General features: G+C 42.7%; 2 protein-coding genes across 4 annotated transcripts; one reads left to right on the top strand and one right to left on the bottom strand.

The window, feature by feature from the left end:
- Positions 1–379: 379 nt before the first annotated feature.
- On the bottom strand, positions 380–9,334 carry MEIG1 (meiosis/spermiogenesis associated 1). 3 transcript variants are annotated; one of them, XM_069801668.1, is made up of 5 exons: positions 9,119–9,334; positions 7,900–8,012; positions 6,585–6,717; positions 4,740–4,902; positions 380–2,678 (listed from the first exon to the last, which is right to left on the bottom strand). In XM_069801668.1, exons 3-5 carry the CDS (start codon positions 6,686–6,688, stop codon positions 2,550–2,552), a joined length of 396 nt encoding a protein of 131 aa, XP_069657769.1. In that variant the 5' UTR covers positions 6,689–6,717; positions 7,900–8,012; positions 9,119–9,334; the 3' UTR covers positions 380–2,549. The 3 variants fall into 3 exon arrangements, with proteins under 3 accessions (XP_069657769.1, XP_069657770.1, XP_069657771.1); XM_069801669.1 differs by lacking the exon at positions 7,900–8,012 and having other exon boundaries at positions 9,119–9,282; XM_069801670.1 differs by lacking the exons at positions 6,585–6,717; positions 7,900–8,012 and having other exon boundaries at positions 9,119–9,280.
- A 33-nt stretch (positions 9,335–9,367) lies between these two features.
- DCLRE1C (DNA cross-link repair 1C) lies at positions 9,368–26,050 on the top strand. The gene is made up of 14 exons (XM_069801663.1): positions 9,368–9,524; positions 9,616–9,667; positions 11,670–11,754; positions 15,849–15,908; positions 17,225–17,280; positions 17,903–18,004; positions 18,266–18,338; positions 18,504–18,644; positions 19,191–19,292; positions 19,912–20,048; positions 20,213–20,267; positions 21,686–21,774; positions 22,640–22,740; positions 24,676–26,050. The coding sequence occupies exons 1-14, from the start codon at positions 9,416–9,418 to the stop codon at positions 25,659–25,661; spliced, it is 2,148 nt and encodes a 715-aa protein (XP_069657764.1). The 5' UTR covers positions 9,368–9,415; the 3' UTR covers positions 25,662–26,050.
- The last annotated feature ends 1,252 nt before the right edge of the window (positions 26,051–27,302 follow it).

The raw sequence follows: 27,302 nt of genomic DNA, 5'->3' as shown, positions 1-27,302 counted from the left end.
AGAGAGTGGTCTTATGCAATCTTAAGTTTAGCATGAACTGGAGTGAAATTTGGATACAAACTGGATGTCCAAGGACAATTATAGCTGAAACTCACTATCAATACAAAACCTGCTCTTTGGCTGATGAAGCGAGCAAACTTCCAAATACAGCATTAGGGCTGACAAAGGCTATGTCTGTAAACTGGTCTCCAGCACTAATTACAAGGCTTATCTTTCCTTTTCATCCCATTAATCTTTTAAATATTACAGTGAGATTCAACCTTTTAGAACACTGACAATGCTGAAAAATGTAAGTAATAAAATCTAGGTAATTCACTCTCAAAGTGAGAAGAATCTGCCAACTCATACAAAATCGGCATTTCAGAAGTGGAACATGAATTCCCATGCTACTTGTTTGAAATGAAAAGAAATCTCCATGGGCGGTATGAAATGCACACTCATTGTTTTAAAACATAATAGAAGAGAGAAAGCATCCGGCAGTATTGCAAAAACAATATGGGGTAGTCAGGTAAAATAAGGGACGCTCAGAATAATCTTTTACATTTGTTTCAATTTTTAAAAGTTTTTCTTTAAAAAAAAGTTAAGCTCTAAAAAGTAACCTGCAGTTTTAATTCCTGTTCTTGAGTCCCCAACTATGTCTTTTTCTATAGACTGAGAAAATGGCTGTACCAAACATTCTCACTTATTCTGTGTGTGCTGATAGCAATAATTTCTGTCAATAAATTTGAGTTGGCTATACTACACATCTATGTTTGTGAATTTTTTTAAGTTTTTTTTCATGTCCACTGGAAGATTTCTTTTTTAGGAAACTATGAAGTTAAGAAAGTGAGATCCACTATCTTAAAATGACAAAATAGATGGGTTATCCTGATAACTGTTCTGTTCCCACTGTTTGATTGCAAAGTATGCAAAAAGTTCTCTCTTAAAAAGTACATCCAGAGCAATCCAAATAAAAAAGAAATCATAATGAAAATGTCAAGTGAAATTTATTGTAGCAATGCTTTATTTCTGTCATTGCAGTAACTCTCTATTTATATGCCATTAAGACCTTCCTGGAATAAAAAAGTTTCCCAGTTTCTTCTGAGTACCTTTCAGTCATTTCTCTAACAGAGCTCATACAAATTTAAGCTAAAAATTTCCAAGCAGTCTAAATAAGGTGACTAGATCATCGTCACCTATTGTCAATGAGATCTTTTGAATATTGCACCCATACTACTTATTTTGACTTGGAGCTGTAAATCCTCTATTTCACATCTTGCGTTGGCCACCATCTTAGGTTCAAATGAAGGAAGAATATCTGTAAGACAGATGGTCAAATGTACACTGCTAATCCATGCCTAAAACTTAGTTTAGATATCCCTTGGTTTACAGTCTAGAGACAGGAGATATTAGTAATATTTTTTCTGTAACTACCATGAACACACCTACTGGTTTACATAACAATAATCTGTTCTACTGGTCAATTATCTAGAGTTTTGGCCTCTTAAAACATTTTATTCAAATTCCCTAATGAGTGAAGGTAAGCATGGTACCTCGTGTTTCCCGGGTATCTCAGAGTAGCAGTCATGTGGACAGCTTCTGCCGAGCTGATGTCACAGCAACATGTTCAAAGCAAATGTTACACACCTACATTTAGAAGAAATTAATTGTGCCCAGAAGAGCCAGCTTTTCTCCATTCAGAACAAAGGGTGTCCAAATGACAAGATCAGGTGTAGATGCTGACAACGTGACATTTGAAGTTAGATGAGATGAATTCTGCCCAGAAATCCCACATATCATCCATGTAAGTTACCTAACCTTAAATATTACATAGTATGGGTTTCATGTTCTCTCTGCAGTTTTGTAGTGACTCCACCACATATAAATCCACAATCTTTTTTTCCACTCCTCCATAAAAAGGCATATGCTACCAAGTCAATTAATACTTCCTCCTCAAGTAATTAATACTTGCACCTGACAGAAATATGTTGGGGATACCTTACCTATTGATCAGAAAGACATTTTTGTTGTGACTGTTTCTATCACAATAACCATTTTTCAAATCTGCAGCTCAGCACTGGTCCTTGCTACTTGATCATTTGGTGTCCTTCACTAAATTATTTGCTTGTTATTCTTGCTATTCTCCAAGGGAACTTCAGTTAGCATTTTGGCCTTACTTTGGCCCTTTGTAGTCTCATAACCCTTAGCTACACCAAGAGACCATGGCTGACATTAGCCAGTGTTTTGAGTAAAGACTGGTGCTTTTACTTATGATGGACTTTACACACAGTTAAACCAAATATATGATGCCCATTTACCAGCTTTTTATTTTTATGTCAAAACATTTGTAACTAGGAAAGTGAGGGATAACAAGACTTTTGGTTATAGCAGGAAAAATGTGAAATTCCTATGTCTATAGTTCCGGGCTTCTCTACATTTCCAGTATTCCTCCTTCTATCCAAGAATGACATCGATACTTAAGGTAAGTCAGATTATACAATCTCATTTGCTTACAGATGCTAACAAACAGATTTATAAAAAAACACAAACAAATTAGAACAATAACAAAACTAATATATATAAACTTTCACTTTATGGACTTCTTCGTCTTCGCATTCTCTTTGCTTATCATAATAATAGAACGTATTGTCCCTTCTCTGAAGTTTCTTAACAAACCCAGTTTCTGGCCAACACTCTACCTACAAATAGAATAAAAATGACATACGTTCACCTGAACATGCTCACATTAAATGACATTTGTGCATTGTATTGCAAAGAATATAGGGTATACTTCCATGGGAAAACCTCATTTGCATCTAAACACTACTTCGCTATTAATTTGCTTAACTTTTAAAAAAAAGATTAAGAACAAGATGTCAGAAACCAGTTTTCTGGTCTAGTATAAAGAATTATGTGATCAGAAAAGTCTAGAAATAAGGTTCTAAGAATATTTGATAGACTAGAGTAATTTAAAAAGTGGACTAATCAAAGGTTTTAAAATACCTTATTTAGGAATAAAACATTGATGCTATTCAGTTATTCAGTAGTCTGAGAGGTTGAAAGATTCCACTTCTGTAGGACTGACACACACTTAAAGGTTTCTTCGGGATCCTTCTGACCATGAAAAATGTGCTTTTCATTAGCAATTTCACAAAAGTGAAGTGACCTATACCTATCATAGTCTCAAAGACAGCAGGATCAGTCCCGCAGGAAACCAACACCATCCTAGTGCTCCTCAGTGTTCCACAACATGAAGCTTTAATCTAAAGGCTTGAGCACTTGTACGTTCAACAGCTTTATGACTCTAGTAGTTATCCGCAGCTTGAACACCTATGACTACTTCTGACCAAACCAAGCCTTAAAAATCAGGTAGTAAGAATCTTATTTCTCTTCCAGGCAGGGTTGACAATAGGATGTCAATCTAGAGCATTCTCTAATTGGAGAGTCCCAGAAGTGGTAGTTTTACCACCTGCCTTATTACTTTAGGCATATAGCTGAGTTATTTGCATTCTCCGTCTAAACATAACAGCCTTAATATTCATTCCACCTACATTGTAATTGTATCATTAATAATAACTGCATTATGGAAATATAATATGGAGTAAACAAGACATTTCAAAATGTGTACGTTGAAAGAGAATCACTGCCGGATCCTGGCAAGTTTGAACAGAATGCATGCTGATTTTACGTTGAGTAAGGTGTTCTTTAACTTTTATCAGGGTTTAATTGTCTATGGTTATGCCCTGCTATAAATCTAAAACAGACTGATCCTACCACACTAATTACGGGATTTCCTTTCTCACAGTTAAAAGGAATTTACACCACAGCCTTTACGGTGGTATCCAAGCCCACAACAAAATAATAAACTGCATCTTATTATGCACATCAACGTTTTGCTACGCTTTGAGACAACTGGACGAGGAGTGACTTTCCTAGGAACATTCTGCTCTTTCTTATGTGCACAGGAGGTTAAGATCTTTTAAAAGTGGATTTTTCATACTGTGTGTGCTGCTTTGGAAGATAAATTACAGAGCTCTGATAAAGATAATATGTTGTTTGCTGTATTAACCTCTTGGTTGCTATTTTGAATCTCAAGTAGCCACTGAATATCAGGACATTATTCATGAGCTCATTTGATGTGCTAGGGAGCATTGCCACCAACTATAGTGAGCAGAGGACCACATGCTTGATGTTCTCAGTTGACAAAAGCCTGTGTCACAACTCCCTTTACCACAGCTGGCATCAAATGTTTCTATTGTGGACAGTTTCAATAGAAGCCAAGTTTTGAGTGTGCACAAAGTCTGATTATGTTACCACACAATTCAGCTGTAAAACTGAAGTCAGTAGCAATGACACAGGACTGACTCCCTGGACAACGAACGAGTTTCCTATCAGGTCTATTGGCAGAGTTATGGGGAAACTTCACAGAGAACTCACTTTGAAATAATCCTTTCCTCAAAACTGAATTATTCTTTTAGATAGCAGCTACATCTATTCAAAGAATTCTATAATGCTTCTAAATGCATAAGAAAGGAGGAACAAAAACACAGGCTGCGTAGTGTTTCTGTTTCACTTCTGTGAAAGAAGTTATTCTGCACAGTTAATAATAGCTCAAGAATTCAAGTCAGACCTGGGAGAAAAAAAGTGTATCAGAAACTAGCCTAAATGAAAGGAAATAAGTGGCACCTCTATTTTTATTTAATAGTTTAACATAAGACAGAAGTTTAAAGTAACAACCCTTTCAGCATTCTAAATCTTACCATGTCAACTTGTTTTACTTGTTTGTATTCAAACTCATCTCTGTATCCAGCTTGCTGAAATCTGTATAAGTTCTCTACATCATCTGACCATTTTTTGGCATGATATATAGATTTTGGGTTGATGTCAGCTTTAGCCATGACTCCAGAAACTTCAGACTTTTTCCTGAAATGAGATTTTAAAAAATTAAATAGAGGAGATGGAAACAAGTGATTTTTTGTTAGGGACATATAGAAATGGGTAGAACAAAATTTAAAAATAAAGGAATTACAGACAGTACAATATTAGCTTCCCCTCAAAGCCTGAGGTTGAAAAAGAAAAACGTTATAAGCAGTTGGAATCAAATTAAACGCACTCCTTGATCTCAGACAAACCCAACTCATCTATACTGGTATATACACCTCTACATCTTATCCTAATCTACCTAAAATTTATCTGTGCTCATTGATGTGTTAAAAAAAAATTTAAAATACAGTAATTTTTTTTTAATTTCACAACTTTGCAGTTGCTATCCCTCTGGGGCAGGCAGTTTTTCAGGTTTTCCTTTCTTCTTACTGAAGGGACACCAAACTGGGAACTACAAAATGAAGAGCTGGGCTGTAACTGAAGAACAGCAAACACTCAGGATGGGAGAGGAGGGGAATGGAGAAATGCACTGCCAGTCATATGGCCGCAGTGGAGCAGGTCTTAAGAAATAAAATGGATAAGGAGGTAAAAAAAAAAAAAAATGAAATAAGCAATCAAAAAAAAAAATTCCAGTCAGTGGAAACTCACCAGGGATGGATTTGAACTATATTTTAAAAAAATAAGAATCATTTGACTTCTACCTTTTATCTGAATTTCACTGCATTTGCTTTCTTGATTGTATCTTATTCTGCTACTAAAACAGAACTTTATGTTGCTTCCACAAGCAAAACACACAGAACACTATCCTGTCTAGCAGATATGATAAGAAATGCACCCTTTCCTAGTGTTGCAATGTCACCAAGTGTCAGCTTCATAATTAGGAAGGTATCTTCAAAGGAGAAAAAGCTTCTGGATTTAGTAGTGGGAGGATGAACACAGTCTCACTCCCTGCAGGTAGCATGCTGCCTCCAAATCCTGTGCACAGAGTACAATTTCCTTACTTAGCAAGTTTCTGTATCAACCAAGAGCTTGAAAAGTTGAATGCTGATATCTTATCAAATGCATAAATGCCCTTAGTCTGTTAGAAAGGCAGGAAAGGAGAAAAAAAAAATATTTCGCCACAGCATACAAATCTTTGGGAAAATTTTATCAAGAATCATTGTTAACATAATGTGGAAATAGGAGTAGTCTGCATCTCTGTCATCTAACTGTATGAGAGCCATTAGCACACAAAGAAAGGGCCTTTCATCTCTTACTGCACACACTTCATTAAAGATTAGTAAAAATACGCACAAGGGCTCTTTTCTGGCAACACTAAACTACTTCTTGCATTCAGCACTCCAAACATTCTTTTACCAGGCTCTGCAGCATTTTGTAATTGAAGGCAACCATGTACTAAAAAAAAAGAAAAAGAAAAAATAATTTTCCCACCCAGTTATGAGGTGTCACATACAAATTAACATGATAAGTGTATATCCCTATTCTAAATCCTTAGTGTAGTCTTTGTGATATCTATCTCAACATAATTTTTTTTTTCTCCCTTGCTGTAAAGGGCTCTTTTGTAGCCATTACAGAATTTTTCATGCCCTCTATATGCTCATTAATGTTTGATGAGAACTGTTGTCAGTCTGGGACTTTAGACAGTCAATATTATTAGCAATAATGTTAGATCTTAATTAATGCTAAAGTATAATGAATTTAAGTGTCTTATGATAACTTACATGTTACTAGTGTTAAGTACTTCTTTACAGGATGTACTGAATTCATCTAATGAATGTGCTTCTTCAAGATGTCTAGATATGTGTGGCACTTCCTGAGTCACCATTAATTCAGATGGCCTGTCCACAGGTGTTCCTGCTCAAAAATATATATATATATATAAAGGTCATATATTTAAAGTGCCAGCTTGGTGACTTCAAATAATAAAAGTGACATCCTGATATTTTTAGGTTGTTGTTTAAGCCCTTTAAAAATTATACTCTTTGTCTATTGTAGTGCCTCTGACTTCCAGGCATAGAGCTGGGTTCATAGCACAGAGCTGGTTTCATAGCACAAGAGCGAGAGATGAGACAGCCTACAATTCAGGGAAGAGACAAAAGACAGCAGACAGATACAGGCAAATGAAAGAATGCAAGAGAATGGTATGAAAATATTTAGCACAATACTAACACTTTTCACTTAAAGGGAATTTTTGAACAGGGAAGTGGACTTTGCTAAGATGACAATGTTTGCCTACTCTTAATTTAGGGGAAATAGTGAGATTTCATATACCCCTGTTTTGGCTTTGGGAAAAAACGTTTTTTAATGTCAATCATAGCACAATTTCTATGGAATCCTAACTAGCCTGGGCTTGCATATGGTAGTTTCCTTAACGCTTATACAAGTTGTAAGGGTATGTGGGAGGAGAATGTCTGCTCCTTTAAGGCCATCTGGTCAAGGACCTTTTTCAATGCAACAAGGGATAATAAGAAAGGGAGGAAGCCATAAAAAAAGAACATATGGGGACACAAACCCGACCAGTAAATTATGAGGGAGGCAGTGTTGAGAACCAAACCTGGTCAGTCACACTAATTGATGGGGGCGTGTGGGAGTGTGAGAATGTTTATTCCAGCAAGGTTATCTGATCAGGGACCTTGTCAATTGGGAAACTAAGGGAAAAAAGGGGAAACCAGAAACAAAATATACAGAGACACAGACCTGACAAAACAAACATAGAGACCATGACAACAAAACAAACCTCACCACTCACACTAATTGATGGGCTATCAAGGAACTTCGGGCGCCACTTCCGGGAATATCAACCTGGACTTTGCAACTGATAAGACTGTAAACCAGGGGGACCCCAAACTCGGAGGGCTGTGGGAATCAATAGAGCTGTACAAACCCGTGAGGGATGTGCAGGGGAAGGGAGCAGGGAGGAACAAAGTTGGGAATAGACAGAAAGAACTATAAAAGATGCCAGTCATGTGTAAAACAGGGCCAGTCAGTATGCTTGCCTGGCTGAGCCCTGCGCCTGATCATCACAGTCTGTCCTACCTTCTTATATCTTCTTATTAAATCTCGTCTTCACTCTCTCTCTGCGTAATCTCGCTCTCTATCCTGTGCGTGCGTGTTTGCTGCAAGGACTAAGTGCCAGCTGCTGGTGAGACCTGTGTGTGAGGGTGAAAACTGGTGTCAGCTCCTGGAGTCAGACCTGGGGTACGGGCACACCTGGCCTGATGTCAGCTGCTGGAGCGAGTGGGGGTCTTTAACTTCCAGCCACTGGAGCAGGAACAGTATGTGTCCTGAAAAACCAGCTACTGGGGCACGGCTGGCATGAGTGAGGGGCTCTAGGCCAGTGGTTGGAGAAGGACTGTCAGTCACAGCCTGTGCACCAGGTGCCAGCTGCTAGGGAGGCAGGGTATCTGTATCTTCCCCAATCCAGGTGTATGTGGCGTGTGTATCCATATTCACTAGCAAACCTTAAGCTGGACTAGCTGGCAAGTAAGGGGAACTTGGGTACAGGCCAGGGTATCAAGTGGCCAGGGAGGCCTGTGCTGGTACACCCAAGGGGACTTGTGAACATGAAGTGCAGGAGGGACGAGTGTGAGTGCATGTTTGCTAGTGAGCATCAAGCTGGATTAGCGGGCAAGCAGGGGATCCATGAAGCAGGTCAGGGCGCCTGGGGTCTGTGCAGGGGTGCTGGGCAGGCAGAGGGGCTGTGCTGGTGCTCAAGGGATCCACAAACATGTGCGTGCTTGTGAACCTAGAAAGTGGTCTGTGTGTGCCTGCACTGGTGAACTTTTACTGCTACCAGCCAAAGAGGAGCAAAGGTACTTGTCTGTGTTTATGTTTTATATATAAAGTGCTGTTGAAAGCCACGCTTCGTCTGTGGCAGTCAGTGTGACCAGCCATGTCTGTAATACATGCTCAGCTTTGTTACTGGTTGAGCCTGCAAACGGGAAAGCACGAGCTGCATCCCTCAGCCCAGACAGAGGCCTCAGGTCCCCGGGCAGGAGAGGTCCTGGACCGGAGCGGCTGGAGGAGATGGCTGTGCTTCTTAGATCCCTTAACACAGGACCTATCTGGGGTCCTAGAAGAGTCAGAAAGAGATTTCCAATGACTTTCACAGACTTTACGGGATAGCTTCTTGTATTTGCCAAGGTGTTCAGGCAGATGTCTAGGCCCTGGTCCGAGACACCGCTGTGACCGTAACCCCACCCTGCTCCCACCGCCATAGCCACAACCCGGCCACCCAGCCCTTACGACGGCCCACCTCGGTGCGAGGGCGGCAAAACGGGGACTCTTCCCAGGTCGGGCGGCGCGGATGCGGCGTCCGGAGGGCGATGGCGGCGTTCCGCACAGCGCTCCTCTCAGCGCCAACGGTCGCCGCCGGCCACCGTTGCTGGGCAACCGCCCGCCATCGCCTCTTTAAGGAGCCGTTCCCGCCTCTCCCGCAGCGCGTCTTGATAGGCCGGCAGGAGGCGAAGCCGCCTCGCGATTGGCTGCGGGCCGGGGAGGCGGGGCCTCGGGCGGGAGGGAGCGTGGCGGAAGCGGCCCGCCGTTCGCCGCCATGAGCCGGTTCGGGGGTCGCGTGCGCGAGTACCCCTTCGTGTCCATCGACCGCTTCGACCACGACAACCTGCGCGCGCGCGCCTACTTCCTCTCGCACTGCCACAAGGGTGAGCCCCGCCCCCCCCGCCCGTCCCCATGGCAACCCGCTACGGACCCCCCCCCCCCGCCCCGAGTGACGGCCATGCCCTGTCTCCTCAGATCACATGAAGGGGCTGCGGGCGCCCGCCCTGAAGAGGAGGCTGGAGGGCAGGTACGGGCTGGCTGAGGGGGAGAGGGAGGGGGAGAGGGCGGGCAGGGCTGCCCCGCACGGCTGCGGGATGCGCCGGTGCGGCCCGGCCTCGGCGGGGGCCTCCCCGGCCCGGCCTGCGCCTCTGCAGGAGAGGAGGAGGCGGCTGGTTCAGAGCAAAGCGTGAGGAAACAGGGTAGGGGAACTGGTGTGGGTCATGGAGGCACAGGGTCAGAAGGGGTTGGGCTGGAGGGGACCTTAAAGACCATCTAGTTCCAGCCCCCCTGCCATGGGCAGGGACACCTTCCACCAGACCAGGTTGCTCAAAGCCCCATCCAGCCTGGCCTTGAACACTGCCAGGGATGGGGCATTCACAACCTCTCTGGGCAACCTGTGCCAGCGCCTCACCACCCTCACAGTGAAGAACTTCTGCCTTACACCTGACCTAAATCTGCCCTCTTTCAGTTTAAAACCATTGCCCCTTGTCCTGTCACTACATTCCCTTGTAAAAAGTCCATCTCCAGCTTTTCTGCAGCCCCCCTTTAGGTACTGGAAGGCTGCAATAAGGTCTCCCTGGAGCCTTCTCTTCTCCAGGCTGAACAACCCCAATTCTCCCAGCCTGTCTTTATATTAGAGGTGCTCCAGCCCCTTGATCATCTTCGTGGCCTCCTCTGGACCCGTCCCAACAGGTCCATGGCCGCCTTATGTTGAGGGCCTCGGAGCTGAATGCAGTACTGCAGGTGGGATCTCACCAGCACAGCATAGAGGGGCAGAATCACCTCCCTCGACCTGCTGGTCACGCTGCTGTTGATGCAGCCCAGGATATGGTTGGCCTTCTGGGCTGCAAACACACACTGCCAGGTCATGTTCAGTTTTTCTTCCACTAATACCCCCAAGTCCTTCTCCTCAGGGCTGCTCTCAATCCCTTCATCCCCCAGCCCATGCTGATACAGGGGATTGCCCCGAGGCATGTGCAGGACCTTGCACTTGGCCTTGTTGAACCTCATGAGGCTCATGAACTTCATGAGGATCCCTGCTTTTATTCCCTGGGAGTGTGTCAGTGCATGGAGACAGCGCTGTGCCTGTGCTGTGAAGGAGGCCAGCTGTGCTCTGAGGCATATGAGCAAGTGGGTAGCCAGCAGTTTGATGGAGACAGTTGTTCCCCTCTGGTCAGCACTTGTGAGACTTTGTCTGCAGTACTGAGTCCAGTCCTGGGCTCCCCTGGACAAAACACAACATCGGCATTTTGGAGCAGGACCACCAAGCTGATCTGGGGCTGGAGCACGTGATGTGTGAGGAGAGACTGAGAGCTGGACGTCTTCAGCCTTAACAGTAGGACACAACCGTGTATCACTGCAGGTAGGGGTAGAGAAGATGGAGCCAGACTCTTCTTGGAAGTGCATAATGAAAGGGCAAGTGAGACCTTTTCTTTTTACTGTGAGGATGGTCAAACATGGTAATGGGCCCAGAGAGGTTGCGGGCCAGTTCCTAGGCACTGTTTAATTTATTAGAGTAGATGTTGCATCTCCTCAAATGCAAGCAGAGAATCTCTCTTTGCTCGTGAGGTCTCTTTGTGCACTGTGCAAAAGCTAAAGCTTTATAGGAAGTATTCAGTGTTCTGCTGAATGACAACTGTCCCAAATGCTTGTTCCAGGGAAAGCATGCACGTCTGAAACAGACCTTGGTGGGTACAGAAACAAGCAAAGATGTCTGTACATGTGACCATGTACCACACACTTTATTTATGTCTGCACAAAAGCAGGCAGGCACGGGCACACACAGATAAGTCTTTGGGTTTGCTGTGTTGAAGAAAAGCCTGCTCAATAAGGTGGTCTAACTCACATTCATCCTGCTTCAGGTTGGGGCAAAACAGCTCCTGCAGGCTTACTGCTCTGCAGGTCTCTTCAGAGGAGAGAGGAGTCTGAGCCCATGTTTTGATATACTAGGTGCCAGGTGCTGATGCATCGTTAGATTGTTCCTGCCTCTACTTCAAAAAACACTCATCTATGTTTTTGTGTTCTCACAGCCTGAAAGTTAAATTATACTGCTCACCAGTAACTAAGGAATTGCTGTTGACTAGCTGGAAATACAAGTTTTGGGAGAATCATATTGTGAGTTTTTGTTTCTTTTTAAATTAATGCTTTCCAAGCAGTGATTCTAGGGAAGAAGCAGCTTCCCCTCCTCAGAAATGTCTAAATATTGGTATTGGTGTTGATACAGTGTTTCAAGGCTTAAGTACCTACATCAGTATGCCTTTCCTTGCTGCTTGCTATGTGGGATTGGTTTATTGTTGTTTACTTTTTAATCTTATTTTTCCCTCCACAAAATTTATCCTTTTCTCTCAACCTCAGCTTTAAATGTCCTCCATCTGTACATTGATCATTTGTATCACTTTGCCATGGTTTAAGCCCAGCTGGTAACAAAGCACCACGCAGCCGCTCGCTCACTCCTTTTTCCTGGCCCCCCCCCCCCCCCCCCGTGGGATGAGGAGGAGAAAATACAAAGAAACGCTTGTGGGTTGAGACAAGGACAGGGAGGGATCACTCACCAACTGTGGTCATGGCCAAAAGACAGACTCAACTTGGGGAAAAAAACAAAGTAAATTTAATTTACTACCAAGCAAATCAAAACAAGGATAATGGGAAGTAAAATCTTAAAACACCTTCCCCCACCCCTCCCTCCTTTCCAGCTCAACTTCACTCCCAAATTCTCTCCCTCCTCCCTCCCCAGCAGTGCAGGGGGACAGGGAATGGGGGTTGGGGTCAGTTCATCACACCTTGTCTCTGCTGCTCCTTCCTCCTCAGGGGGAGTACTCCTCTCTCGTCCCCTGCTCCAGTGTGGGGTCCCTCCCACAGGAGACAGTCCTCCACAAAATTCTCCAGTGTGGGTCCCTTCCCCGGGCTACAGTCCTTCAGTCACAGCCTGCTCCAGCACGGGCTTTCCCATGGAGTCGCAGCTATCCTGGGAGGCATCCACCCCCCTGCTCCGGCAAACCCAAAAACTCTTTGATTTCCTTACCTTGCTCATGCCTCTTTGCTCCTGTCCTTATTTCATTTCTCTCTTGATTCATTTTAAATTTTGTATTGTTTGGGGTATATATAATCTTTTAGTTATATTGTTTTTCTTTGCTTTTTGGAAAATGGATTATCTCTAACATAAAATTTTTTAGTGATGTAAAATCACTGAAGAACTTAATTAGTTTACTTGAGTTCCACTGTTTGGAGCCAAACTTCAAGTGATCAGTGGTCATGTATGGGTGTGACTTGTAGTTATTTCCTTCCCTTTGCAGATGTGGGCTTTGAAATTGAACATGTTTCTTTCCACATCTTACTGTATGCATATACATCATCACCTAGGGCAAGGATTTTGCTGTATCCCCCAAGCAAGGACAGGAGAATTTCCTAGTCAAATGGAAGGTCAAGAAGGGGTTCAGGCAAGCTGAAACTTGTTTTCTTGGGGGAGTTATGGCTCAGAGTTTCCTTAAATAGGTTGTAAGTGTGGGTCTTAAGCTCCACATCCAAAGGAACTCATACGAGTGGGACGTCGGAGGTAAGTCTGGGTAAGAGAAAAAAGAGAAGTAGGAGACTTTTCTGTTCAAGGTCCTAATTTAATTGTGAAGCTGAGCAAGAAGATAACTAACCTTATATGAAGCTTTGAGAAACTGAAAGATGTAATGATTTGGAGCATGAACATGATTCAGGGCTCTGTAAAAAAGACTCTGAACATGCCTTAGGCATGTTTGATGTGTGAAGGAGCACAGTGTGCATAGGTGACAATTTTTCTAACCTTCTTGGACTAGCAAAAATAAAATGGGGTAGGTTTGTGGTGGTTTTTTTGTTTGTGTTGGTTGGGGTTTTTTTATTTTTGTTTTTAAGTTTGTGTCTGTTTGCTTCCAGTATCCCTTGTGTTTAACCTAGAAGAAGGGGTCCCTTCAGGGGAGATATCTCTAAGCTATTAGGAGTTTGTATGAACGGTAAAAGGAAAGTATGCAGTGCTGGTCCTGACATCCCTGTTTGAGAACATCTTAATCTTGGAAGAGATGCCAGAGGAACCTGTGGTACAGTCTAAGATGAAGCACAGCTAACACCAATCAACAGCATTAAAAAAAAATACATAGATGTTTGCAGCTGCTGCTCCCGGGAGTGACTGCTGGTGATGGCATGAGCTGCACAGGCCCTAAATCAGATAGTAGGTGTTGGATGTCTTGTTCACAAGCTTTGCCTTACAACAAATAAGTTTTGTACTTGTAGTGTGACTGAGGAATGAATTAACAGCTGATTTGATATTCACTAGACTGAAAGAAGCAATCACGTTGTCATCTTCCAGCAAAATGTTTTTATGATTTCCAGTCTGACCTTTATTTTTATGTAAAGCATAAGAAGCTCTTTATATTTGCTGCTGGCTTTAATATTTAAACTGTCAAAGATGAGGGGAGAACTCTGCTGTAGATATTATCATTCATGGTTGTGAAGCTAAACTGTGGCTGTCAGTGAAGAATTCTTCAGGCAGTTTAGATCTAAAACTTGACAATTGTTTAACTGCAGTAGGAAATTTTAGAATTACTGAGAAATATTGAGCATGCAGAATTTACATTGGCCTCTTGAGTTTATTCAGCTTCAGACATTGTAGATGATAAAATTAGTATTGATGTTTAAAAAAATAAACTCTTGCTAGTGGCTTGAATTCTTAGTATAAAATACTTTTTGACACATGCATCTGTGTTTTCGAGCAAGCTCTGAGTTTGCCTGGTGGTGTGGTTTCTGGTGGAGAAGCCAAATGTTACCACTTTTGTGTGAGTGTGTGAACTGAATGGATCTTGTGGAGTTGCCCAGAAATTGGCGATGTGGTGTCTTGTGAATTCATCTGGTGCACTGAAACCAAAGCTGCTGAGGAGACTGCTCAGCTGAGAAGCTGGAGGTTATACCTAAGGAGGGTAATGACAGGAGACCTTCCTTTCACTTTGGCTTTTTTGAGCAGGAGACTTATGTACAAATATTGTCTGAAACAAAGGAATAAAAACCAGGAGGATGAGAGAGGAGCCTAAATAGCAGCACTGACCTTGCAGATGGCCACAGAGCATGTATGTTGTAGGACTCTTTTAGTAGAAGATATGATAAAACAGGATTAATTGTGATCTATAGATTAATAACCTCTACACAAACACAGAAGTATGTGCTGCACGTGATTTGTGAGCTCTGCTTCTGGTAATAGGGAACAGTGAGAAGAAGTGCTGCAGCACAGAGATCTGTCCTAGCAAGGTCTGCTGGTGTGCTTTGGCACTGGGATGTCTTGGGCTTTGCAGTCATCCAAAAATAAGGCATATGATCCAGCCAGAGAAACTAGAGCTGTTGCTGTTAGAAGTCCAACATGTTCTAACTTTTTTAGGCATGCACACCTTGATTGAGGTATCTCCATTTCATTTTTAGACGATTTTTAGGAAACTTTTTTTCCCACTGGAAATGGAAACTTTACTTACTATGGGAAAATGAGCTTAATTTTACAGGCTTAGTGTCCTGGTTTCAGCTGGGATAGAGTTAAATTTCTTTCTAGTAGCTGGTATAGTGCTATGTCTTGGATTCAGCATGAGAAGAATGTTGATAACACACTGATGATTTCAGTTGTTGCTAAGCAGTGTTTATACTAAGTCAAGGACTTTTCAGCTTCTCGTGCCCAGCCAGTGAGAAGGCTGGAGGGGCACAAGAAGTTGGGAGGGGACACAGCCAGGGCAGCTGACCCAAACTGGCCAAAGGGGTATTCCATACCGTGTGACGTCATGCCTGGTATATAGACTGGGGGAAGCTGGCCTGGGGGGAATCGCTGCTCGGGAACTGACTGGGCATCGGTCAGCAACTGGTGAGCAATTGCATTGTGCATCACTTGTTTTATATATTCAAATCCTTTTATTATTATTGTAATTTTATTATTATTATCATTATTAGTTTCTTCCTTTCTGTTCTATTAAACCGTTCTTATCCCAACCCACGAGTTTTACCTTTTTCCTTCTGATTTTCTCCCCCATCCCACTCGGTGGGGGGGGATTGAGTGAGCAGCTCTGTGGTGCTTTAGTTGCTGGCTGGGGTTAAACCATAACACTTAGCAATAGCCGCAGTGGGTGCTGAAGATGTCTACATAGTGAATACTTAGCCATAAGCATGAAACAGAATGTTCCGTAAATCCCGTAATGCATTTATTCATTTTGTTACAGGTTGCATTGGAAGTTGAAACCCCAACTCAGATTTCTTTAGTAGATGAAACATCTGGTGAGGTAAGTTACAGGAAAAAAAAAAAAGATTCATGTATTTGTTATAGACAGTAATACTGTTTGAATGAGCATGGGAAACAGATCTTACCTGTAACATCCCAAGTGGATGAGCTATTTTTCAAATATGTGTTCCCCTTCTCTCCAAGACGTGCAGCCACATGAATTCTTCTTGCCTGCTTTGTTCTTACTATCATAGCATTTTTTTGGTAATGTCTTTCCAGGATATTAGTGATCTCTGTCTTACCTATTGCTCTTGTGATTTTTTTCACTTTGTATTTCCTGGCTTATTTTAACAAACTTTAAGTGCAGGACTTAAAGGTCTGGTAGAGCATCTCCAGACAAAGCGTCCCCCAAGATATTTCCATGATTTTGGTGGATGCTTGGTGGATGAAAAGCTGGATGTGGGCTGGCAATGTGCGCTCACAGCCCAGAAAGCCAACCATATCCTGGGCTGCATCACAAGCATGGCCAGCAGGTCGAGGGAGGTGATTCTGCCCCTCTGCGCCGTGCTGGTGAGATCCCAGCTGGAGTACTGTGTCCAGCTCTGGGGGTCCCAGTACAGGAAAGACATGGACCTGCTGGAGCAGGTCCAGAGGAGGGCCACAAAAACGATCAGAGGGCTGGAGAACCTCCCCTATGAGGACAGGCTGAGACAGTTGGGGTTGTTCAGCTTGGAGAAGAGAAGGCTCCTGGGAGACCTTATTGCAGCCTTTCAGTACTTAAAGGGGGCTTATAAGAAAGATGGGGACAGACTTTTTACCAGGGCCTGTTGCGATAGGACAAGGGGTAATGGTTTTAAACTAAAAGAGGGTAGATTTAGACTAAATATAAGGAAGAAAATTTTTACAATGAAGGTGGTGAAATACTGGAACAAGTTGCCCAGAGAGGCTGTGGATGCCCCATCCCTGGAAACATTCAAGGTTGGGTTGGATAGGGCTCTGAGCAACCTGGTCTAGTTAAAGATGTCCCTGCTTATTGCAGGGGTGTTGGACTAGATGACCTTTAAAGGTCCCTTCCAACCCAAACTATTCTATGATTCTATGCTTGTTCACCAGGAACCAAGGAAGTAGGATTGTCTTCTGGCTGGGCTTGTCTTCTTGCTTTTATGAGCACCGTACAATATTCATTCATCACTTCTGGCATGACAAGATGGTCGTTGTGTTTCAGAGCTTGTTGGAATGTGAAGACACTCTTCATTCAAAAGCAATGCTAAATGCTGCAAGAGGCTTTGGGGAGTAATGCATTACTTTCACTGTGTCAGTGAAAGTACTGGGAGTACTTACTATAGCGTGAAAATAATGCTAACCCATCTCTTCCAGAAGGAAGATATAGAAGTGACACTTCTACCAGCTGGTCACTGTCCAGGATCGGTCATGTACGTCCTTTCAATACTCTAAATGTCTCTGCCGAGAAATTTGTCCTATAGAGTTCTTACTAAGTACTGGGTTTTTTTCTAACTAGAAAAAGCTAGTGAATTTAAAATTCTTACTTGGAGGTAATACTGTTGTGGCAGGGCCTACCAGCTTTGGTCAAGGTTGGGAAACCACTGTACTGGCATCTGTCCAGACAGAAGCTGTTACCGTGGTGGGGCAGATTACTTTTCCCCATGCGTATGAACAACAACTTTCTTGATTTCAACTGTACTTTAAAATGATGTACAAAACTGATTAAAAAGAAATTCTCCATTTTTTAAGTATGACGTGAAAAAGAAGGTGCCCAGCTTCCTGGTACAGATGCCTAATAGATTCCTTTGGCTGCAGCAGTATCTATGAGGCTTTTGTCTTCAACTCTGACCAGCCTAGGCACAGGTTCTTTTCCAGACATACTGAGTCTGAATTATTTGGTTTATCTGAAATTACTCTAGGACCAAATTGAGCCCAGTATTTCTGTTACATGATATGTTAGTCACATAAGCTGCCCTAAGCAAGGTAACAAATTGACACCTGGCATTTAATGCTTTATATTGTTGAGTTTGACAAAAGTGTTCCTGTTTGTAGGTTTTTGTTTGAAGGTGAAAATGGCACTGTGCTGTATACAGGGGATTTCAGGCTTGCAAAAGGAGAAGCAGCCAGAATGGAGCTTTTGCATTCAGGGACCAGGTGAGACTTCAGCTATTCATGGGATTTAGAAAGAATAAAAGATCACACAGGCACGGACAATTCAGGAATAATGTACTCTGTTTTTCCTCATTTTTATTCCGGGTTAAATATATTTGCAGTCAGGCAATCGTGCAGTTACAAGCCCCTTTTGACTTGCTCTTTGTAATAAACAGGAAGAACTGCCTCCTTTTGGAGAGACAGGAAGTGGTATATCTTGGTACATGATGCAATGCTCACTGATATCACATTTTTCTCTTTCAGAGTAAAAGACATCCAGAGTGTGTATTTGGACACTACTTTCTGTGATCCCAAATTTTATCACATACCAAGCCGGGTAAGTCTAAATAGGCTCTGAGAGGAAAGGTCCTTAAAGCTGCTAATTAATTAACCACCCCTTTGTTAGGTAAGTCTTGCAAGGCAATTCCATTTTGCATTGCCAAATCACAGCACTTTGGAAGTATCTTCAAAGATGATTCACAACATTTTCTAAACTTTTCAGGAGGAATGTTTAAATGGGATCTTAGAGTTAGTGCGAAGCTGGACTTCACTGACTCGCTATCATGTTGTGTGGCTGAACTGTAAAGCTGCTTATGGATATGAATATTTATTCATAAACCTCAGTGAGGAACTTGGAATCAAGGTAACATTTCTATAATTGTTGCTTTAGAACAGATCCTCAGTAACGATCATGGCCAGTCACTGAGCTGGAAATGGCTGTTCAGAGGACTGCTGTATGTGAAAGTTGTGCCTGCTTTCATTAACTTCACTTAAAAAGCTACAGTTGTGCTCAAAATGAGTTAACTAGTTGATTTCAGTCTGGAACATCTGGGCTCTCCAGGGAGAAGTTAATCCCTAGTTTTCAAGTTCAGTGTTTACCTCTCTCCCTTATATCTTGTGAATGATAAAAGCCTTCTCATTTACATATGACATTAATAGTAAGCAGGTATATTCGGACTTTCTTTGATGAATATTCATCCCTCTTCAGCATAGGAGGTATGTTCTGCTTGTTCTAGATTTCCAAGCTATTTTTGGCTAACACTTCCCCACTTGGACATTATTAGTGGGTAGTAATTGTTTAAATGCCTACCAGCATTTGTTGAGAGCAGCACCACATCTGTATAGTTGCTCCAGCTGCAGTCTGGCAAACACATTGAACTAATTAAGAGTAAACTCTGCCTTTCTCTAGGTGCATGTGAACAAACTTGATATGTTCAGAAACATGCCAGAAATCCTCTACCATGTTACTACAGATCGACACACTCAGATTCATGCCTGTCGACATCCTCGGGTAAGCATCATTTTGCAAAGCCTCTGCTAACTTTGCTGTGAAAGACTGGTAATAGGTGCTAATGTTTTGGTCCTATTGTGCTAATGAAGACTTGGGCCAAATGGTAGCTTAATGTAAAGAAGAGTGAGAACTTTAGTTAACGGGTTGTAGTTTTAAAAAAAAAAAAGTAAAAAAGGGAAAAAATATATTAGCTGGTGCTAGAAATAGTTTAATTGTATTTGAAACTTGAAAATTATGTTTTTAAATGAACTAAGACAAGCAGCAGATTAGATCAGTCAGGTATTATCCATTTAAATATACCAAAAGCAGCTCAGATGATGCCTCCTGGAGCCACACACTGTGTGCTTGTTGTATATGGCCTTCCGTTTCCAGGATGTCTATCAAGCTGAAAGCTCCGACTTGGAGGAGTGCAGGTAGAATTGAAGACAGCACGTTGGGGCATTGGTCTCTGATTGATTTGCTTTGCCAGCTGCACTATAGAAGCAAGATACAACAACAAAGAGTGCTCAAAGGAGTTGGAAGTGAGATGAAAACTTGGTCTGGCTAGATACTATGTTGCTCAGTTTCTGTGGGGGGGAAAAGGTCAGGATTATGCTTAATTTTATATTGCATTTGTCAGGATGATGACTACTTTCGAGGGAACAGACTGCCCTGTGGGATGACTTGCCAAAATGGAAATCCCTTGCACATAATCAGCATCAAACCCTCCACTATGTGGTTTGGAGAAAGGATCAAGAAAACCAATGTAATAGTGAGGTGAGCATTTGGGCCATGCAGAAACCTGTTGTTTCAGGTGCATATCTTGCCTGACAGTTGTACAACTGAATCTCAGAATGGACTTTTTAAGAGTAGGCTATGCTTGCCTGTTGACTAAGGATGAGGAGCAGTTACCTAATTTTTGTGCATCCTCTTTTTTTTAGGACCGGGGAGAGTACATACAGAGCTTGTTTCTCTTTCCACTCTTCATACAGTGAGGTTTGTATACTTGTAGTACTGAGCATACATCGATTAAAAAAAATATTAAAGCAGTTCTGATTATTTTGGAGTGGATGATGTCACAATAAAAAAATCTTTTCAGTAATAAGACATAAGGGGATAGGAAGTTCTGGATGCTGAAGACAGAAAAGTTTGTTTTAATATAGCTGCAGAAGAGCATGTTAAGTTAGGGTGGGATTACAAGCCTAGTTTTTGGTCCTCCTTGAAGTGTAGGTCAGTGCTACAATTGTTTTGACTGCCTTTCTGTTTTAGATTATTGTGTAACTATGCAATGCTTAAAGGGTGGAATTTCAGGTTTAAATACATTGTTTATCTGCTGTGACTCAGGTTTGGATGGCCTTGCTTTCTTTTCCCTGCCCACACATTTAAACAATTTTCTTACATCCTAGCTGTCACTGTTACTCCTCTTTCTGTGTTAAAGACTAAAAGGAAAATTCGTCATGGCAGCATCCTCTCCAGAATCACACTTTCATTTAGTATGACTCAATCCACCTCTTAAAATGCTTCTCTCTCCTAAGAAACTGAACTGAAACTGGATCAGTGCTAACAATTAACCTGTCACAAAGCCTTGCACATACAAAATGGAGATTATTCAGAGCCCTAGAAAGTCAGTCCTGTTTTCAAGATCCTGGTTAAGTTTTAGTTTTCTCTGCCATGCAGAATCTTAAATGGAGGTACTAGTGCAGTACATACGTGGCAGCTTCGCTGGCAGAATATGGGGAGTAGTGTATTGTAACAGACTAATACCTCCATGTGCAAAAATATAAGGGTCCTACTGGTCTGTGTAGATAGGAGTGTAATCTGCAAACTTTTCAGTGCTCAGCACTGATAAAGCGTCAGCTGGAGGAGAGTGCCCCAAACCATCTTCACACAATTCTTCAAGAAATTTACTGTCTGGAGAGCATCTAGAAGACAACAGAGTAAGGCAAAACAAGTGTGTTTTGTCATAATGGGCTTTTATAGTGGACTGAAAGGAGACTTTAGGAAAAGTCTTTGAGGAAGGGAATACCTGATCTGCACAACTAGGGACTTGAAGTCCAGTAATAAAAATGCAGGTCTGAAAAGATCTACAGCAGTAAAGACAGTGAAGCGGTGGATCGCATTCCCTAGTAACAGGTCTGTCTGGCCTTTTCTTTCAGAGATGGTGATGGTCTGCTTAGTAGTTGATAATTGGTGGGTGAGGTGGTGGGTGTGGCTGAGTTCTCAGCATCCTTTCAGACCCGTTCTTTTGTTACGGAGCTATCCACTTTGATAGAGTTTGGCTCATGGGTCATATTGGTCTTTACATGAGACAACTGGTAGTACTTGTGGGTGTGCTTTGATCAGTGCTGCCATTAAGTGAAATTACTAACTGTTGATGTATCTTGTTGAACTGCTGCTTCTTTTCTTCAATTTAGATTAAGGATTTCCTGAGCTATATCCGTCCTGTGAATGTGTATCCCAATGTACTGCCAGTGGGTGGGGGAGAAGACAAAGTTATGGAAATGTAAGTGACAAGTGGCAGCTGAATGGAGGTGATCTAATCTCTGTTCTTGTAAGGGCAGCTCCCCTCCTGAATCCCAGCTTCTCAAGCAGGCCACTGCCTTTTGCTTCTCTGATAATTTGGATTTTTTTTTTCTATATTCAGTCCTGCAAACTTCAGCTTTCTGAAGAATACTTGTATGTTGTACTAAGTCTGAGAGTTTGTGTTCCACACACTACTTGTATCTATGTATAGAGGCTTTTCTGCTCTTAAACGCTATTTGGGTGGAATCTGAATAGACATTCATTTCACTTTATTCTGTGACCCATTTCTATTTGTCATTGCTACTTCTCAGAAATTGCTTTTAAAGCAGGTTTCTCTGGGGACTTGAACTCCTACCCTCTGTACAACATCACAGCAGCCTGTTCTCTTGTGCTGCTACAGATGTTGTCAGCTTAGAAAGCGCTCTAATGGAACAGAAGAGCAGTGGTGTCACTCGGTCTGAACAAAATGAGTACTCATTTCTTTGCTCCTTTTTCTTTTCCTCCTTAATAAGAAAGGAGGTACTTTACAATTATTGGATAAAACTGCAGTCAGATTTTGAACCTGTCATCTTGTCTTCTCTAAGCCAGGGACTAAAAGATAGTTTCCAAATGGTGTACGTGTTTTAAGGTAAATATATAGAAATGGCAGATTTCTACCTTTAAGCTGCCTAAGGTCACCAATGAATTAAGAACTTTTCCCTAGCTATTGCTGCCTTTGCTTTAACACTTTTGCTGCGGTGCCTGTGAAAGGCATGAAGCAGTGTACTTCAGTTAAAAGATTTACTTTTGCTCCTGAAAGTATCTGCTGAGTTCTAAAGATTAATCGCTTTTCTCTTTCGCCTCAGATTAAAGCCATTATGCAGGTCATACAGGAGAAACATGGAACCCAGGTACAAGCCCTTAGGAACACTGAAGAGAGTCCACAAGAGAGACTTATCTGATACAGGTAAAGGTTCTGTTGGTGCTTCTGTGCCTTAAATGAAAGTCTGAGACAAAGCAGAGGTGCCAAAAGCCATGGTGTTCACAGTTGTCTGTGTAAAAAGCAACAGTCAGAAAGGAGAAATATAAATTAAATTGAACTTACATCTTAGGGGGGTGAGAGCGCGCTAATTGTGTAAAAGGACACTTGTTTGCAATCTTAAAATGTACTTAATGCTCAACAGCCCTTTAAGTTTCTGGAAGAGTTCCAGCCCACAGTCCTATACTGTCCCTTGTAAAGCTTCTTCTGACTTGTGTCACCTCCTGTCTTGTGGAGATGATCTTCATTATCTCACATTGCTGGCCTTTTAGCACCTAGTAACTTTTTTTAATGCATGATGGTAAATGTAAATGGATGCTGTACATAGCCCTGGGAAAGCCACTTGGGAACTTGTGGTGGTTTGACCCTGGCTGGATGCCAGGTGCCCACCAAAACTGCTCTATCACTCCCCTCCTCAGCTGGACAGGGGAGAGAAAATATAATGAAAGGCTCCTGGGTCCAGATAAGGACAGGGAGAGATCATTCACCAATTACCATCATGGGCAAAACAGACTCAACTTGGGGAAAATTAATTTATTACCAGTTGACCAGAGTACGATAATGAGAAATAAACCCAAATCTTAAAAAACCTTCCTCCCACCCCTCCCTTCTTCCCAGGCAAAGCTTCTCTCCCAAATTCTCTCCCTCCTCCTCCCACCAGTGCAGGGGGATGGGGAATGGGGGTTGGGGTCAGTTCATCACACGTTGTCTCTGCTGCTCTTTCCTCCTCAGGGGGAGGACTCCTCACTCGTCCCCTGCTCTGGCCTGGGGTCCCTCCCATGGGAGATAGTCCTTCACGAACTTCTCCAACGTGGGTCCTTCCCACAGGCTGCAGTTCTTCATGAACTGCTCCAGTGTGGGTCCCTTCCCACGGGCTGCAGTCCTTCAGGAGCACAGTGCTCCAGCGTGGGTGCCTTCCACGGGGTCACAAGTCCTGACAGCAAACCTGCTCCAGCGTGGGTTCCTCTCTCCACGGGGCCACAGGTCCTGCCAGGAGCCTGCTCCAGCGTGGGCTTCCCACGGGGTCACAGCCTCCTTCGGGCATCCCCCTGCTCTGGCGTGGGGTCCTCTGTTCCCGGGCTGCAGGTGGAGATCTGTTCCCCCGTGGACCTCCCTGGGCTGCAGGGGGACAGCCTGCTTCACCATGGTCTTCCCCACGGGCTGCAGGGGAATCTCTGCTCCAGAGCCTGGAGCACCTCCTCATCCTTCTTCACTGTCCTGGGGGTCTGCAAGGCTGTTTCTTTCACATGTTCTCACTCTTCTCTCTGGCCGAAGTTGCGACTGTGCAGTTTTTCTGCCCTTCTTAAATCTGTTCTCCCAGAGGCACTACCACCATCACTGATGGGCTCAGCCTTGGCCAGTGGCAGGTCCGTCTTGGAGCCAGCTGGCATTGGCTCTGTCGGACATGGAGGAACCTTCTGGCATCTTCTCACAGAAGCCACACCTGTAACACCACACCCCCCCCCCCCCCAACCTTGCCATGCAAATCCAATACAGAACTAGAAGACAACTTTGGGCCTGCTGCATTCTCTGGCCATTTTTGAAGTGCCAACTATGCAAGGGTGACATAGTCCCGCCAAAACATGTCAGAGGCCTGAATAAATGTGTCTAGCAGGGCTACATATGATCTGCTGTAGCTTACATGGAGGATGGCAACTAGCAGCTTTCTTTGCAAGGCACTGTGCTAGAGAACGCAAGGCAAACACTGTCAATAATGTCCTGCTAAGTCTCCATCTGGGTTAAAGAACTTTTTCCTCTCTTTATACAAAATTAATTTTTATTAAAACTTTGCTCTCAACAAAATTTTACCAGAGATGTGAACTTTTCTTAGTATTGTTTTCTTTCCTGTTCTTTTCTTGACAGATGAAGATGATCTCTTTGATTCAGAATTAGCCTCCGCAAGGCCTAAGATTTCAAAACAGCAGAGAGAAGAGAGCAGGCCCTCCAGCACAGGACAATCTGAAAATGCTGAAGGAAACATTAATGAGAGCACAGAAAGTTACAAAGTGACCACAACTTACACCTCCCTCCAAGGAGACTTTGTGGACTGTGAGGAATCAAATGATGATGATGATGACAATGATGATGAAGAAGAATCTGAAAAAAATACAGTTCAGGTTCTTTCCCATGAGCCAGATGCCACTTCTACATCAAATTTCAATGGAGTAACTAGCGACCAACAGGAGCCTAATGCCAATGTCCCTCGCTGGGATGCATTTTTTAAGTGTAACAAACTAGATGAAAGCTCTGAAAATGAGGACAACTTCCCATCTTCAGCAGATGCTGGTGGGTCCCAGTCACTCTTCAGTGATTCAGATGGAGTAAGTGACTCAACACACATCTCCTCCCAAAATTCTTCTCAGTCAACACACATATCAGAGCAGGGGAGCCAGGGCTGGGATAGCCAAATGGACACAGTACTCATTACCTCCCAAGAGAGAAACGCCTTGGACTTTAGCTGCTTCAGCAAAGGTGGGAGCAGAACAGTTGTTTCTGTATTGCAGGAGACTGCCAAAGACAGTCAGCCTGACAAGAGTAGGCAGAAGCCACTGGGTCAAAATAGATCTTGTGCCTACGATGTTGCTGGTGACTTGCAAAGCAAAGACTGCGAGAAAGACACAGAAGCCGGCACTGCTTACGTTCAAGATGTGCTGGCGGAAAGAAGTGACAACTCCAGGACTCCTGATCTAGAACTGAGGAGGGACTCCCAGAGCTCCTCTGACTTCGAAATTCCCTTGACTCCTGATGCTGAAGTGCCTCAGCCAGATAAACTGCACTGTTTATATAAGAAGCTAGCAGCAGGTGAAAACATACTCGGCGAGAAAAAAGTCTCCCGAAGACAGGTATAACTGATTGCATCACAGTAACAAATGCTGGAATTTGTTTATTAAACACCGAATTATTTTTCTCTTTAGTGCTGATTACTATCTACAGCTATGCTTACAATTCATGCAGTTTTTTCAGAAATATCTTGCTGTCAGAACTAGGAAATTGCAGGCTGTGTAACTTTATTGTTCCTTCCATGCAATGGAAAAGGAAGTATTCCTTGGAGGGACCGTAAAAGCCTTCTACCTCCTGAGGTTCAGTTCTCCAGGACTGTAAATAGACAAAAAATGGACCAGACAAAACAAAGAGTAGAACACTAAATGAAATTTAGTGTTTATCATGAGCATTAAGAGTTTACCTTTGATACATATGTGATCTCAGGTTTTAATAAAATACCACATTTTTAACTGTGGGGAGGAACACGACATCTTTCAGGAATGACCATGCAAACAATGCAATAACTGCACTTTGACTTTAATCCTGAGTTTTCACTGCAGTTATTTTTTAAAAACAACTGCAGAACTGATTAGAGAATTACTGGGAAGTTTTATTTTTTAAAAATCAAATTGTTCTTTTCAAGCAGCCTCTCTTTACACTGAGAAGTGTTGTCATCAGATTTTAACTAACTCCTGAATGAGGTACTACACACCATTGTCTATGTTTTAAATCTAACTCATTATGAACAACTTGTCATCAGTTCCTCCATGTTTTGCTTTGTTCTGAATTGTTTCTCAGAATGACTTAAAAATAAAATCCTGTGGCACATGGTTCCAAAGCCACCAGCAGTAGGCCTGCTCTGGAGGGTAACGCACAGCAACAGAAGCTAACCTGTTATCCTGGGTTGGCTGTTCTGTTACTCAAGGCTCTTACATTACCAAATTTTACTTCCTCTGCAGCATTCTGCTGACTTTGCTGAATTCAGACATGTTTAGATTTCTTTTTTAAATCAGGACAATAGATTCTCCATGCACAAGTGCCATCACAACTAACTCTTTGCCAAAATTCTTAAGCTTCTAAAATGGAAGTACAATTCAGGTTTTTGTTAATCCGCAGCACCTACAAAAATGCCTCAACAGCAGAAGTCATCTAAAAATCCGTGAGGTTTCCCATCCATGTGGTCTTAAGTCCCAAAGAATTAAACAGACTTTTAGTATGACAGCAATCCCCTCTCAGGTATGTCTTCAGTCTTTCTGCAATCTTTGGCGATATGTGAGTGGTTTGCCAGCATTCTGCTGTTGGGAACAGTGGTGGAGGGGGGAAGAAGAAAAATTGCTATCATCTATGTATGGTTTTAAGGATACTCAAGTCCATGTATTTCTCTCCTGGCAGCTTGCCCACTATGTTCCTGGGATTTGTTAATGTAATTTCCAAATGTGGTCTATCAACTTTTGAGAAACTGCTGTTGTAACTGCCTCTGTGATTAAAGTCAAACAGAGCAGAACTTCTTCTGTTGGTTTGTTTCCTTAAGTGTACTATACATGTGCTTAAATATACAGGAACTCACTCTGCTTTAGACAGTTTGACAGTGTAAATTTATACCAATTCTTACCAGCCATAAACTGACTAGGAAACACATGACTTCCTCATGATCACTCTGCTACAGTCCTGATAGTGCTAGAAAATTTGGGTACAGAACAGGAATTAAGAGATTGCAGTCTTAAAGC

This window comes from Haliaeetus albicilla, chromosome 14, assembly GCF_947461875.1.
Source record: "Haliaeetus albicilla chromosome 14, bHalAlb1.1, whole genome shotgun sequence".
NCBI classification, from domain to species: domain Eukaryota; kingdom Metazoa; phylum Chordata; class Aves; order Accipitriformes; family Accipitridae; genus Haliaeetus; species Haliaeetus albicilla.
Note: the sequence above shows the minus strand (reverse complement) of the source record. Positions and strands in the feature narration are given on the sequence as shown.

What these genes read in the sequence shown, in the direction of transcription:
- MEIG1 (XM_069801668.1), bottom strand. Translation starts at nt 6,688, where the DNA reads ATGGTGACTCAGGAAGTGCCACACATATCTAGACATCTTGAAGAAGCA. An exon ending in GTACTTAACACTAGTAACAT is followed by an intron (nt 4,903 to 6,584) that starts GTAAGTTATCAT and finishes ATCTCATTTCAG; the next exon opens with GAAAAAGTCTGAAGTTTCTG. An exon ending in AAGTAAAACAAGTTGACATG is followed by an intron (nt 2,679 to 4,739) that starts GTAAGATTTAGA and finishes TTCTATTTGTAG; the next exon opens with GTAGAGTGTTGGCCAGAAAC.
- DCLRE1C (XM_069801663.1), top strand. Translation starts at nt 9,416, where the DNA reads ATGAGCCGGTTCGGGGGTCGCGTGCGCGAGTACCCCTTCGTGTCCATC. An exon ending in CACTGTCCAGGATCGGTCAT is followed by an intron (nt 17,281 to 17,902) that starts GTACGTCCTTTC and finishes TCCTGTTTGTAG; the next exon opens with GTTTTTGTTTGAAGGTGAAA. An exon ending in GAAGACAAAGTTATGGAAAT is followed by an intron (nt 21,775 to 22,639) that starts GTAAGTGACAAG and finishes CTTTCGCCTCAG; the next exon opens with ATTAAAGCCATTATGCAGGT.